Raw genomic sequence first — 14,099 nt, 5'->3', positions numbered from 1 at the left:
GTGGGTGGGTGTAGAGAACGACATGAGCAATTCAGGACTCCCTGCAGGCTCCCGGAATAGTGGTGTGGGTTAACTGAGGTGCGCAGAGTAGGTGTCTGCTGTGGGAGGCTCCAGCATGACCCAGGAGCTAAGGACGCTGGTGCACGCTGTTGTTTGCAATGGACTCACACAGTGCATGGGCTGGTGGTGCTGGCAGCTGACCCTCAGTGAGGACCCCCAGCTGTGGGACTGCTTCTGGTGCTGTGAGGCCTGGGGAGATGCAACCACGAGGGTCTTTGTAGGACTGAGTCCCTGCTGTCAGTCTCCCCACCCTGGATAGATGTTCCTGTCCCCTGCTCCTGTATTGAGGGCAGCTGTTGGTGCTCAGCTTTGTGCCAGACTCAGCCTCTGGGCGAAGGTTCAGCCTGCAGCACACAGGCAGGGTGTTGGCTGGCACACAGCGATCAAGGTTTGCTCTCATCCTCATTGTTCTCTCATCCTCTCATTCTCTGATATCATCATTAAGGGTGTTGGAATGCTGCTAGGTAAGGCAAGGCTCATGGAAGGCAGGGAAGTTATACAAGGCAGTCAGTATGGCTTCACCAAGGGCAGGTCCTACCTGACCAACCTATGGATTTCTATGATGGCATAACTGCGTCAGTGGACAAGGGAAGTGTCACCAGCTTAGTAAGGCTGGCATAGAATCATAGAATCACAGGATGTCCTGAAAAGGACCTCAAAGATCATCCAGCTCCAACCCCTGCTGTGTGCAGGGTCACCAACCAGCAGCCCAGGCTGCCCAGAGCCACATCCAGCCTGGCCTTGAATGCCTGCAGGGATGGGGCATCCACAGCCTCCTTGGGCAAAAACTGAAGATGTCATCACAATTATAGTTTCAGCTATGGTCAACATGAAATGAGCAAAGACAGAAATTTCTTACAAAAATATTTATTTTTCAATGTTTGAATTAAATATTAGATCAAAAATACAATTCATTAAATACAAAAAATATAATCCAATCCTGACTCTTAATTTAAAAATATATATCTATTAAATAATCTTCCCATTTGCTTGGAGTGGCATCGTTTCACCTGCTCCCTTCCATTGTGAACAATTAAATACATAAATAGTAAAGCAAATTCTGGGACATTTCCAGTCTCTCAGGTAGCTCAGTGTCACAGTTGCATTTCTGGCAGGGCCTGCAGCTGGCCATAGCTCGCTCATCCCATCCTGGTGCATCAGTTCAGTTCCAGCTTGTTCATGTAGTCCTGCACCCAGTCGTTCTCGGGGTTGGCACAGACCTCACGGCCCTTCCTGGTGATGAACCTGCAGGGAGCAGCCAGGTGAGATCCCATGGGAGAGCCCTGCGTGGAGGTGACCCCTTCTCCACTCCACACCATCTCCTGCTGACCACATGGGCAACAGGGCCCTGGGGCAGGACCAGAATGAGCCCCACCATCATCCCTTTGCACCCGTTGGTTCCAAATCCTTCTTTCCCCCCCCCCAACTTAAAGGAGTTGTTCTCCTCATAGATCCAAATGCAGAGGAATCCCCAGCCCAAAGGCAGAGCTCCCTGAGCAGGGGGACACTTACACAACACCAGCATGAGGGCACTGGCTGTTGGTCACGTAGTAATCTGTCACAAAGCTGAAGGGCATCTGCCTGGAGATGAAGGTGAAGCAGCAGGAGGTCGGCGGGTCAGAACCCACTGCAAAAGCAAAGGTGGCTGTGAGCAGGGGCATGGGGCAGGGAGAAATGGCAGGGAGCTGGGAGCAGAGCCCTCGTGGGTCAGGGAAGGGAGCTGTGGTAGAAGGGCTGGCAGGGAGGATCCTGCCCCAGCAGCAGTGTCTCTCTTGTCCCTATTTGGAGAGGTTTGAAGAGCCAGGACTTACCCGGTGCAGCAGAGGTCTGATAGCAGATGGCGATGAGGAGGACAGCGAGGGCAGCCACAGAGACCTTCATGTCAGCTGGGAGTGGTTGCAGGAGCTGGAGAGTGCAAGTGGAGCTTGGAGGTCTCTGTTCTCTGTGATGCTGAGACATTCAGCGACTGCCCAATTTATAGGGTGCACAGTTCTGGGCAGCTGCTTGCGTAGAGCAGTGGAATTTCCCCCTGAGAAAGGGCTGATCGCAGCACGGACTCATGGTGGAACAGTGCGGTGGCCACAGCCTCCCCAATGGCACAGGATATGAAACAATCACCATATCTATTTTTGCTTCTCTCGTGCATCTCTCTTTAGTAAGAAGTTCCGCTTTGGAGGTCCCTGCATTTGTCAACAGGCCTGTTACCCAACCTGCACGAGCTGCTTAGAGATGACAGTGCATCCTTGCAGGAGCTGCACACATGATGGACACAGGTGGGATGAGCTTAGGGAAAAGGGGGCTGAGGTCTCTTCTCTCCCCTCCCATATCTGCACAGCCCCCTCTGACCCAGCAGCATGACGTGGGGCTGCCAGCTGGGGGCTCCTGGAGGTGGGTGTCACTCTTGGACATACATACTCTAGAACACCACTGTCCTTCTTGGCCACAAGGACACACTGCTGGCTCATGCCCACCCTGCTGCCCACCGGCCCCCCAGGCCCATCTCCACAAGCTTTCCAGCAGCTCATCCCCTGATCTGTACTGATGCATGCAGTCGTCCCTTCCCAGGTGCAAAGCTACTCTTGCACTTGTCAAATCTCATCAGGTTCCTCCCTTCCCAGCTCTCCAGTTTGCCCAGATGATGCTGAATGGAAGCACAGCCTCGTGCTGTGTCACTGCTGGTCCCTGTGCTCAGCCCCCAGAAGCTGGAGGATGAGGAAGGAGCGTTCCTGCACAGCCCGGCAGGCGGCGGGGAGCCGGTGCTCAGCCAGCTGGACCAGGAGCCAGCTCTGAGTTCTTCTTGGCTCTTCAATCTTGTTGCTCAGGGAATGCAGCTTGCAGACATACGTAAGAGCATGGTTTGCCTGTGAGCTGTTCCCTGTGACTGTAACCTCCAGCATTCCTGTGTCGTGTCTTGAGATTTGCCACCTACGGCCGTCTGCTCCTGTCCTGCTCCCAAAGGCACATGACGCAGACAGGGCAGGTGGGAGAAATGGTGGGGAACTGTTCCGATAAGAGATGTCATTAACACAGGAAAATCAGTTCATTGAATCAAAGCATCCTCAAGTGGTTGGGGTTGGAAGGGGCCCCGTTCAGGGTCCCCCTATCAGACCATGTGAGCTGTTGTTGGAACGAGCTGATTTTGGAGGTTCGTTCCAATCCAAGTCATTCTGTAATTCTGTGGATCTGTGTTTCTATGATTCTGTGACTGTCACAGAGCCCAGGAAATGGCCAACATTGTTCCACTGATGCAAGCCAAAAAAGAAAATAATGACCAATGTGGGGTATTCACTTCCTAAGAGTGTTTTTCCCCAGAAATCGGTCAGAACCACCACCCTGCAGCTATTGGTGTGCTGGAATGAGGTGGGAGGCTGTAGTCATATCAGCTACGCCCTGAGATCTTGTAATTTGTGCCTGAAAGTTGTGTCCTCACCAGTACCCCCACAACCCCGTCCTGGTGCAATGAGAAAGTCATTTATTCTCACTCTTCCCCTTTTGGGAAGACAAGAAGCCATGGGGGTGCCTGGGATGAGGGGCCTCCACCAGGTGATGGTCTGGGACGGCTGTGGAAAGGTGGCCAAGGTGGGCTGGAGCTCAGTAGGGGAAACTGGGTTCATGTAGGAGGTCCTGTGCTGGAAAACAGTGATTTCCCACCATGGGCAGGCAAAGCTCGGAGTCAGCAGGACGGGCTGGCTGAAGCAATCTGTGGTGTTGCATTAATTTGCAGGGATAACGCTGCGTGTTGGAGCTCGTCTGCTGCTGGGAGAAAGTGCTAAGTAAAGCAACGGCCCCAAATAAATAATAGAAGTAGGGAAATTCTTAATATGACCGATGAAAGAGGAACACTGCACATGAGGCTGACGTAAGCTGCTGTTTTTAGCAGTTTCTAATGCTGAGCGGTTGGCATTCGTTTGGAGAAGGAAGTCTTACTATTGTCCCTTGTTCAGAAACTGCCCCCAGCGCAGCCTGCAGCAGTTTCCATCTCGCCCTGCTCGCCTGCAGGCCGCCTTCCTGAAGCACATGGAGGTTCTTTCCATCCCCATTTTTGGCACTTCTGGTGGGAACCTCTGATGAGTGAAGCAGCACCGTGAGGGGTGAGGGCTGTGCGGCTGCTCCAGGCTTTGCATTTCCCCTAAATCATGTGGTGGGAATCCCAGCCTGTGCCAGCCCTGCAGGCAGGACTCAGCGAGCTGCCGGTGCTGATAAGGGGCTGCATCCCATCACAGGATCCTACAGCCCAGCTCTCCCGGTGTTGACCCCCAGGGTCCCTGGGACCACCGTGCCAGAAGTGCACACTGCAGCATCCTCCCCTCAGGCCTCCTTGCTGAATAATTGCAGCTTGCTTTTGCACCCAAACAAACCTCGTGCCCGTGGCTGGGTTGCTCTGCTGGCTGTGGGTGCAGCTCAGAGCAGGGGCTGCAGTGCAGGAGGTTTGTGCTAATGACACCAGCATCAGCTGTGGTTGCAGCAGCTCCTTCCACAGCCTCCTCCTCCCACCAGCTCAGCCCGGCCAAGTTCAACAGCAATGAATGACGGCTCCTTTTTTTCCCCTGAGCATCTCAGTGCTTCCACACCAAGGGCACTGACCACTCCATGCTGCACCGCATTTCCACTGCACCCCTCCGGCACAATGCAAGCCCCAGCCCAGCAGCTCGGTTGCTGCAGGAGGTGTGAAGTTCCATGAGCAAAGCTCTCTCTGTCTGGTGTTAGCCACAGAGCTCCCAGCCCCTCTGTGCTGGAAATGCAGAGCAGTGCTCAGCCAGCAGCTGGTTTGGTGGCTGCGATTTCCTCGTGCACATTTACCATGTGAGTTGCGAGCAGAGGGGAACAAAAAGCCCCCGCTGTTGGTTTCTACACACTATTTCCATGGCAAAAAGCTGAATTTCGATGTTGCTCTGCAGCAGTTCATCCTAAAGCTGGAGCTCCTGCTGTTCTGCCATGCTCCTCTGCATGGATCTGCTCTGCAGGGCAGCCCTGGGGCCAACCCTGTTCCATGTCCTGATGACCTGGACACAGGCACAGGATGCACCCCGGGCAGTTCTGCAGTCAGCACAGAGCTGGGAGGAGTAGCGTTACACCAGCACTGCCGTGCAGAGAGAGCTGGGCAGGCTGAGAATGGGGTGGCAGAACCTCAGCAGTGCAAAGTGCTGCCCCTGGGGATGAACGACCCCAACCCAGGACATGCAGGGGGGTCCCAGCCCCAGTGCTCCCTGCTGGGCACTGAGTGGTGTGGGCTCACAGTGCTCCTCACTGTGCTCCTCGTGCTGCCGTGCAGCAAACCCTGACAAACACCCGGCACGACAGCAGCACGAGCTCCTTGGGCTTGGTTTTTTCCCAGAGTTGTGTAATCTTAACCAAACATTGTTTCTGTTGCTGTCCAGACTCACAGGGAAAATCCCTCCTGTATCTGTGATGAATAGAACTCTTCTTTGCGGTCATGGCACTTGGCACAGTCCAGTTTCCTTTTGAGCTGATAAAAACGAAAACGAGTGCTGACTCAGAGCTCAGTATCCCAGCACTCTTGGCTCCATTGTGCCCAATATCCCATCTTTATTGCCTTCTTTCGTTTTTTTTATTTCGCTTTCATGACATTCTCTGTCATCATCCTGGAATTTCCACTGGATCGTTTCCCTGCTGACTCCAGGACTCCCTATTAAAAGGGATCTGCATCCAGCTGCTGCAGACTGCCCCGCATCTGCCCGAGCTGCTGGTCCTGCTCCGACAGCCCTCATCCAACGGGAAGATGAAGCTCTCTGCGGCTGTTTTTGCTCTTCTCCTCATCGCATCCTCCTGCTCTCGAGCCTCCTCTGCCCCAGGTGAGTCCTGTTCTGCCAACTGAGAAGGAAGAACAGCTCTGAGCCTTTGCTGACATTTCTCCAGGCAAAGAGTGGGGAATTTTTCAGCCTCCCTCCACTCTGCACTTAGATCAGCTCTGTGTGGGAGCCCCCAGACTGGAAAATCATCCATCCATCCATCCATCCATCCATCCATCCATCCGTCCGTCCGTCCATCCATCCATCCATCCATCCATCCATCCATCCATCCATCCATCCATCCATCCATCCATCCATCCATCCGTCCATCCGTCCGTCCATCCATCCATCCATCTGTTCATTCACCCATCCACCATTCTGAGTTTGGGGTCCTTGCTCCTGGTCATAGTGTAGGGACTCCAGCCTCTGCCCTGGAACTAAGTAGGACTCTCCCTCATGTCTCCTTCCCTGGCTCCATTGACCCAGGTGATCTCCAATGCACCTTTCAACCTTAATCAGCCCCTACTTCTCTGCTTCCTCCTCCCAGCACAGCTCCCTGAGCCCACCCCACACTCACTTTCTCTCCCCCTGCCTCTTCCAGTGGGACCTGATATCCCAACCTGCTGCACCACTTACATAACACACAAGATCCCACGGAACCTGATCCGGAGTCACTTCAGCACCAGCACCAGCTGCTCACAGCCAGCCATCATGTAGGTACCGACATGGACGTGGTGTGGGTGTGTGGGATCCGCTGAGGGCTGCGGGTCAGGGAGCACATGGTGTGCTGTGTGCAGGGCAGGGGGAACCAAGGGCTGCTGTGGGAACTGTCGGGATGCTCCTGCAGGGGTGGCCAGGGATGCTCTTATGGGGACACCTGGGGATGCTCCTGCAGGAGCTGATGTGGGAGAAGATGGCAGTGGGGGAATTGTGGCGAACACAACATCAGCTTGGGGTGGTCGAGAACCTCTTGTCAACCCCAAACCCAGGCTCCCCCTGTGAGCAGCAGTCTCAGAGCCTCGCTCCTGTCCCACAGCTTCATCACAAAGAAGAAGCGCGCAGTCTGTGCCAACCCCAGTGACCCCTGGGTGCAGAGCTACCTGCGGAGCATCAAGCAGGACTGAGCGGAGCCGGGCAGGATGGGACACTGCTGCCATGTCACCACCACGAGCTCCTGGCACGGAGTGCAGCCTTGGGACGGCTCCATGAGCCCACGTCACCTGCTTGCAGCTCCTGGGGACTGCAGGATGGGCACCACACACATCTCATGTTGGGCGCTGTTTGCACAGCCCGCTCTGCAGCCCAACATGTAGCTCAGCACTTCTGCCTGCAGACTAGAAAGGCCCACGGCACATCTATTGTAATTAAGTTATTTAAAATTATTTAAGAAATTACCATAAGAAACAGGCATTATTCTCATCTCTGGATCGTATTTATGGGAGAGTGGTAGGGGGGCATTTAAGGGAGGGTGGCTCGGAGTTCCATCTTCAGGGGATGGGGGTTCTGGATCACTGTATGAAGGTGTTGTGAAGAATAAAGAATGTGGACAAAACTTCTGCTTTTTCCCCTTGATGTCCTTTACACCATCACAGAGACAAACCCTCACCATTAGCACACCCCACACAGCATGTGATGATGGGAAGTGGTTGGAGATAAGCCCGTGAGGTTTCCACACTACAGACATATGAACATCCTCTGTCTCTGTTTCTCCACCACATGCCCTATGAACCAGACAAGAAGGGGCTCCTGTGCACCCCACCTCAGTGCCTGGCTCCCCAGCAGGCGCTGTGTGTGTGATGGGATGGGGATGGGCACATTGCAAGGGGCACAAACAGGGGGAGCTCATGCAGGACTGCAGATGGGAGCCAGCCATGCTCCACATCCAGCTCCAGGTACAGGGCACATGGGTGGCTTTGCAATAGGAGCAAGCAGGCTGCAAGGGACCATGCTTGTGTCACACTGAGCACACTGAGGTGCTCCCGAGCTGCTCCGTGTCTGCACAACATCTGTTCTATTCAGTCAGCATTTCTTCTCCCTAATGCAAAACACATTTCTCCTATTGTTTAATATTTGTTAATCCACAGCTTATATCTCAGGCTTGGCAGCTGCAGGGCTGGGAAAGCACCTCGCAGCTGCCTCATGATTTCCCTCCATCCCTGTGTTTTCTCGGCAGGAGCTCTGACTGCAGGCAGGAAGGCTGCAGGGCCCTGAGGAGCAGCGGGATGGCTCCCATATGGGAGAATGGGGAAAGACCCGGGCTCTGCTCTGCCCTGTTGTGGTCCCAGCACTGCACTGAGGGCACAGCAGAGAGGGGCAGCTCTCAGCATGGCTGGGTGGGTCAGCACACCTGCTGCTTGCCCTGTGCTAGGGCTCATGTCCTCTTAAGCTGGGGGATAATCATGGGGGAGAGGCAGTCTGCTGACGGGGCTGTCTGTGGGGCCTTCTACCAGGACTCTTCCCCCCCGCTTGGTGTTGTCTGCAGATTTACTGTGGGTGCACTCCATCCCTGCATCCAGGAACAGAGCAGATGGGTCCGGGAGCTGAGGGACTGTGGATCTGCTGAACCCACAGAGCATCCCAGCTTGCACTCAGCACCTTTTGCGTGGAGAAGCAGAGCCTGCTGCAGGAGGGAGAACCCACATAGACACTGCCCCTGAGCTGTGGGGGAGGACAGAGGGTGGCTGTGGTGATGCTGGTGGCTGTGGGTGGGGGTTCTGCCCAGGCCCAGCACAGAGGAGGAACCCGGTGCAGAGCTGGCTGCTCTCGGGGCAGTCCCTGGCCAGCAGCCCACGCAGCCACAGGAATTTCCCACAGCCTCTGCTTTCATTTTCCTGACTGGAGCTGCCAGGGCTGCATCTCACCAGCTCATAGCAGGGCTCCTACCAGGGAGATAAGGAGAATGGGAGCGGTGGGAACTGGGGGGGGTTTGACACTACAGGGTGCTGCTGTGGACCTGGCACTGCCTGCTGGCTCAGGGCAGGGATGCTGCCATGCCCAGGAGGTGCAGCAGCTGCTCACAGTGTCTCAAGGCTCAGCACAGCACCAGACCCTCAGAGCTTACACAGCTGTTCCTTGTTTTCCATTGACATTCTTTGGGTGAGACAGAGAGAAGGCTCAGCCCAAACAAACTCTATTCCTGCACTGTGTGGTCAGCTACAGTTCAGTTATCTGTGCTGTTGGAATGCTTTAAGAGTAAACAGAAAACCACCCAAAGAGCCAAAGCATCTCACTTCTGGGGAGTCTGAACCACATTTGGTTGTCCCCTTTGTGCCAGTGAATCTCAAAAGAGCCCTGGGGACAGTGAGCAGCCCCCAGGCAGCCTTATACCCTTGTGTTGTTCTTAACCCCATTCTATGTCTCTCCCTTCATCAGCCCCAGGGGCTGCTCGCCCTCACTGCTCTCACCACAAGAACTGGGGATGTGGTTACTTCTAGGAATCCCTGCTGTATTAGGGCAAGTGCATCCTGCCACAGCAGCTATTGCAGCTCTTTTTCAGCTGTTGGTTTGAACCCAACCAAAGTGAAGTGATGCCTGTCCCTGCCTGTCCAAGGAGCCCTCCCAGCCCTTTTGGTCCAGGAGCAGCATGGGGTGGGCAGGTGCTGGGCTACGCAGCAGGATGGTCCCAAGGAGCCTACTCAGCATCCTGCCCTCCCTGGGGGCTGGCGGGAGGGGATGAAGCCAGAGCTTAGACACAGAGATAGAAACCTTTATTCTTTGGGACTAGCATGACACAGCATTGTGAGCACAAGTGTGGTTCCAGAATAAGCATCCCATAAATATCCAGTGTACTGTTTCCTCCCTTAGGGAAGGATCTCCTTCACAGCATCTCATTTACAGCTGCTGCAGCATGGTGAGATGCAGCCAGCTGGCCTGCAGGTCAGCCTGCGTTACATGACAGCACTCACACCTCGTTCGGACAGACTGCTTCCCACAGGTGGCTCTCAGGGTAAGATCCCATCCTGCTCCAGCAGCAGAGGCACAGGAGGGAGCAGCATTTGCACAGCAGCCTGCACCAAGCAGACCTGCAAAGCCAAGAGGCGCATCCCCAGCATCACAGCTGCATGGAAGGGTGGCTAAATTGTATAGTATAGATAATGCTGTTGCAAGACAAGAAGCTCAGGGGCCCTGGGGTGTCTGTTGGCCCTGGTGCTCAGCAGTGGGCCTTCTGGCTCCACACCATGCCTTCCTTTGCTGCACGGACTGTCAGGGCTCTGGACACCTCCGGTCCTGGTGCTCACTGCAGCTCCAGGAAGTTGACATATTCCTTCACCCAGCGGGCGTCGGGGTTGGCGCAGACCTGCCGCCCCTTCCTGGTGGTGAACCTGTGGATCCAGGTGGGGAGATGTCAGCCCCTGAGTCAGCTGTCAGCACCTTCTGGGCACCCACCATCCTGTTCTGTGACCAGTATTGGCTCCCATAGGGGTCACTTTCCCTCCCACAAACCCCCAAGCTCCAGAGGAACCCAGATGCCATGAAGAACCCAAGGAGCCTGGAAGAACCTGCTTGCTACAAGCTGGCTTCGTGGGGACATCCTTCCCATCCCTTATCCCAAGCACCAGGGTGGGCTCATTTCTCAGCTGAAGAGGATGAGAGCCCACACTGTATGTGGGACCTGTGGTGGCCGCCTCTTCCCCTGGCTCCAGGCACAGTCCTTCACACCACCAGCTCCTATTTCCCAGTGAATGGCATTTCTCCCCTCCAGCCCAGAGCTGGATCCGGTACTTACACAACTGCTGGCTGTGGGCACTTGCTGCTGGTGTAGAAATACTCCTTCACATGATTCTGGGGCAGCTTCCGTGCGGTGTAGCCGAAGCAGCACACGGTTGTGTCAGACCCAACTGGAAGAGAAGAAGGCAGGAGTGAGTCCACCATGAGTCCACCACAGTGTGATGCCCATAGCAGCATGGACAGCCATTCCTTAGGCAGCTACTCTCATCCAGTCAGTAAGAGATGGGTGTGAGCACCAGAGAGTAATGGAGGTCACTGCTGGGGGTGTCTTGATACAGCTTTTGTGGTCCCCTTTTCCTCAGTGCTGGTGACAAAAGTCCCCTCACCCATCCCAGGACCACCCCTAAAGCCCAGCAACAACTGGAGGTGTGAATCCAGAAAACTTCAATGCTTGCAAGGTAAAATTTATCATTGCCTCCCTGGGAGAAAAGGAGAAAGAAAGGAAAACCTGTCCAAAGAAAGCAACCTTTGAAACTGGCCATTTCCAACCTTTGAAACTGGCTGTTTCCAACCTTTGAAACTGGCTGTTTCCATTTCTGCTTCAATCTGACTGCCTGCCAAAGTGAAAAACCCCACCTCAGGATGCAGAGAGCAGCAATGAGAGATGCTGTACTCACATGGAGATGAAGAGGCCTGAGGGAAGAGGGTGGCAACCAGGAGGATGGAGAGGGACACAGCCACGGCGGTCATCATGGACAGAGGGGAGCTGCAGGGGCAGGAGCAGAGCAGAGTCCTCGTGGTCACGGCGTGGAGTGCCTGGGATGCTCCTCGCTTTATATCAGGCTGGTGGCCAGCCCTGGATGTCAGATTTCAAGGGGAAATTTTGCTGTTTCCAAAGTGTCAGTGATGTCACGGCACCTTCGCCTCAGAAAGGCTGAAAGAAAAAAAAGGAAGCAACAGGTTTAGGAAATACCGAAATAGCCGATTTGTGAGGTGGGGTAAGTGAACAAATCAGCACCCAACCAGGGGCAACGCTGACCCAGACAGGATGTGAAGCAGCTTTGAGCAGCGGGTTCACACATTCACCAGGATGACAACAACCCCCAACATCTCAGCACAGGACCAGGAGGATGCCAGCTCCGTCCCACTGGGTGCCATGGTGGGTCTGGGCACAGACAAGAAGGTCTTTTCCTGGGGAGCCCACAGAGATGCTCCGAGTGCCACCTTGTCCCAGAGATGTGGAGCCAACACGACACAGGGTGGGATGCAGGAGGCTGAGCCCTGGAGCTGCTCTTGAGCCAGAACCACAACCTATTGCACACACACGGTCATGGGGCTCCTTGCCACGAGACGATGGACTCCCCAGGATGTGCAGGGAACGTTTCCCTTTTCTTACCTCCTCTTTTCTCCCGCAGCACCATGTTTGCCAGCTCACGGCTGTGGTTGCCCAGGATAGTCATGCCCAGCTCACGAGGCACCACGAGCTCCTCTCCCTGCAGTTCTGTGGCTTCCCACAGCCCCTCTGGCATGATGGGGAGCGTGGCAGGAGCTGCTGCTCTGCTCCTGTGTCCCCTCCACCACCACGTCTCCATGGGAGGGGAGGACAAGCAGCTCTGCAGGAACTTTCCCAAACCGCTCTTGGGGAGTTGGAAGGGAGATTCCAAGTTGAATATTGCAATTAGCCAATTGTTCTGACTATTTCTGAGGACTGCTCTGAAAGTAATTCCTCCTTTTGTCTCTTTCCCTTGCAATCAGGGTGGGCAATCACCCATCTCCCTGTTCTCATCCAGCACAGGGGCCGTGTGCCCAGGATGGGTTGTGTAAGTGAGCCCACTCCTGCCAGCAGAGCTCTGGGAGCCGTTACTGCCTCTGACATAATGACTGCCAGCTCCAGATAGAGATCTAAGAAACCACAGAGAAATATCGACATGCCCCAACCACAGAACTGCCACTGCTCACGCTTTGGTAGAGCTTGTTGAGGCAACCGAAACCATGACATCTGTGCATCCTTCTGACAGCCCAGGCAGCTGCACTCAGCTCAGCATCGCTCTGTCCTTGGCTGTGTAGGAACTCCAGACACTGTCCTGCTGACAGCACAGAGTCTCACAGCCCTGTTTCCCCCAAGCAGGAAAAGCCCCTGCTGGCATTTATCAGCTGTGCCATGTTCTGCTTCACTCAGCCTTGGGGACATGCTGGCTGTGTTCTGGGACATGGGGTGTGTGTGTCCATGATGCCACATCGCCTGTGTCCGGTGTGATGTGCATTGCCTTAGCATGGCTGCTGCAGCACTAATGGGGAAGGTGTGGTCTGGACGGGAGCTGGGTCCATTGAGGACCAAATCCTCACCTGGCTCTTGCAGCCTGGCTGGACTCAGGCTTTTGTTACACTGGCCAGAATGCCCACAGTGCAGCTCAGGTGATTCACTTTGATGCCTTTTTTCTTATCACTTCTTGTGTGACTGTCAGTGGATGCCTGTCTGCATGTCATCGGAATATTTACAGACAGAACAATATTGTCTATTAAGAACAGGATGTGTTTATAGAAAAATAGAAGAGGAAAAATGACAGCTCTTCTCGTGTAACAAATGGCACTATTTGATGTTACACAACACAGAAAGCCACAAAAAAGAAAAAGATAAAAACCCACAAGAAAAGCAGCACTGATGGGACAGACTTTGTCACTTCATAGAAATGCTCCATTTCTGCTTTTATCTTTCAAGCTTCAGAAAACAGGGACAGCTTTTCTCCACTGCTGGCGTTGCTGGGCACAGCTGGCTGACTGCAGTCGCTGCTCAGCGGTGCATCCCACTATCTGGCAATAAGGTGAACACACTGTCATGACCAGACCTCGATCCTATGAGCACTAATAGTCCCAGCAGTACCTCACGTGTATGTGTCCTTCCCTCAGCACTGTATTCCAGGTCAGGTAATCTTTTCCAGGACAGCCTGAATCTTCCTTCACAGGAAAGGTGTCCATGAAGAAATCAATCAGGATTCCTCAATCTGCTTCAAACTTCTACTCTGCCGGACTAAGCCTCTGATTTTCCCTTTCCTTCCTTAAAGCCTGACAGTATTTTGAGGAGTATCTGCAGCTATTTTGACAGTGCACGGCCTGGCACAACAGCAGTCTAACACACACAGTCATGATTATGATACAAGGGAATAGAAGATTGCAGAAGACAGAGCAGAAGGAGCTTTTCCTTCTAGCAACCCACATATGGATTTCCACACTGCAGTTTCCTATGTTGCCCTTCTGCACAGAGGCACAGATATCTCCATGCAGTTCTCATGGTCAGCTTCATTCACTGGGTATAAGGGCTGAATTGTGGTGACTGCTCCGGGAACCTAACCAAGGTGTCACTTCCCTTCCCTCTGAACAATAGCAGCTTCCTGATTTGTTTATGAACTTCATCTTATGGTCAGTGAAATGTGTTGAGCTGCTTCCTGTGACCTTTTTATCACCAGGCTGGGAGGAAGTTGAGCTGCCTTTGCATAACCTGGCAGCAGTGAAATTGCAGGGCACTGAAAACCAACAGCTCCGAGTGAAACTTCCTCAAGCACCATCAGTTTGTCCTGAAGATTCCAAAGGGCCTCCAGGATCCAGGTCACTGGAGGCACCTTT

At 54.0% G+C, this 14,099-nt stretch overlaps 3 protein-coding genes across 3 annotated transcripts; 1 reads left to right on the top strand and 2 right to left on the bottom strand.

Annotated features, from left to right (window-relative positions):
- Positions 1-911: 911 nt before the first annotated feature.
- On the bottom strand, positions 912-2,162 carry LOC107322623 (C-C motif chemokine 4 homolog). Its single transcript, XM_015880835.3, has 3 exons — positions 1,872-2,162; positions 1,573-1,687; positions 912-1,305 (listed from the first exon to the last, which is right to left on the bottom strand). The coding sequence occupies exons 1-3, from the start codon at positions 2,017-2,019 to the stop codon at positions 1,218-1,220; spliced, it is 351 nt and encodes a 116-aa protein (XP_015736321.1). The 5' UTR covers positions 2,020-2,162; the 3' UTR covers positions 912-1,217.
- A 3,397-nt stretch (positions 2,163-5,559) lies between these two features.
- On the top strand, positions 5,560-7,362 carry LOC107322625 (C-C motif chemokine 4-like). The gene is made up of 3 exons (XM_015880837.3): positions 5,560-5,873; positions 6,412-6,523; positions 6,847-7,362. The coding sequence occupies exons 1-3, from the start codon at positions 5,801-5,803 to the stop codon at positions 6,932-6,934; spliced, it is 273 nt and encodes a 90-aa protein (XP_015736323.2). The 5' UTR covers positions 5,560-5,800; the 3' UTR covers positions 6,935-7,362.
- A 2,133-nt stretch (positions 7,363-9,495) lies between these two features.
- On the bottom strand, positions 9,496-11,500 carry LOC107322624 (C-C motif chemokine 5-like). The gene is made up of 3 exons (XM_015880836.3): positions 11,156-11,500; positions 10,537-10,648; positions 9,496-10,132 (listed from the first exon to the last, which is right to left on the bottom strand). The coding sequence occupies exons 1-3, from the start codon at positions 11,229-11,231 to the stop codon at positions 10,045-10,047; spliced, it is 276 nt and encodes a 91-aa protein (XP_015736322.2). The 5' UTR covers positions 11,232-11,500; the 3' UTR covers positions 9,496-10,044.
- Positions 11,501-14,099: the final 2,599 nt, after the last annotated feature.

This window comes from Coturnix japonica, chromosome 22 (genome assembly GCF_054131305.1).
Source record: "Coturnix japonica strain WE chromosome 22, WE-NBRP24, whole genome shotgun sequence".
NCBI lineage: Eukaryota > Metazoa > Chordata > Aves > Galliformes > Phasianidae > Coturnix > Coturnix japonica.
This window is presented reverse-complemented; position numbering and strand designations above follow the sequence as displayed.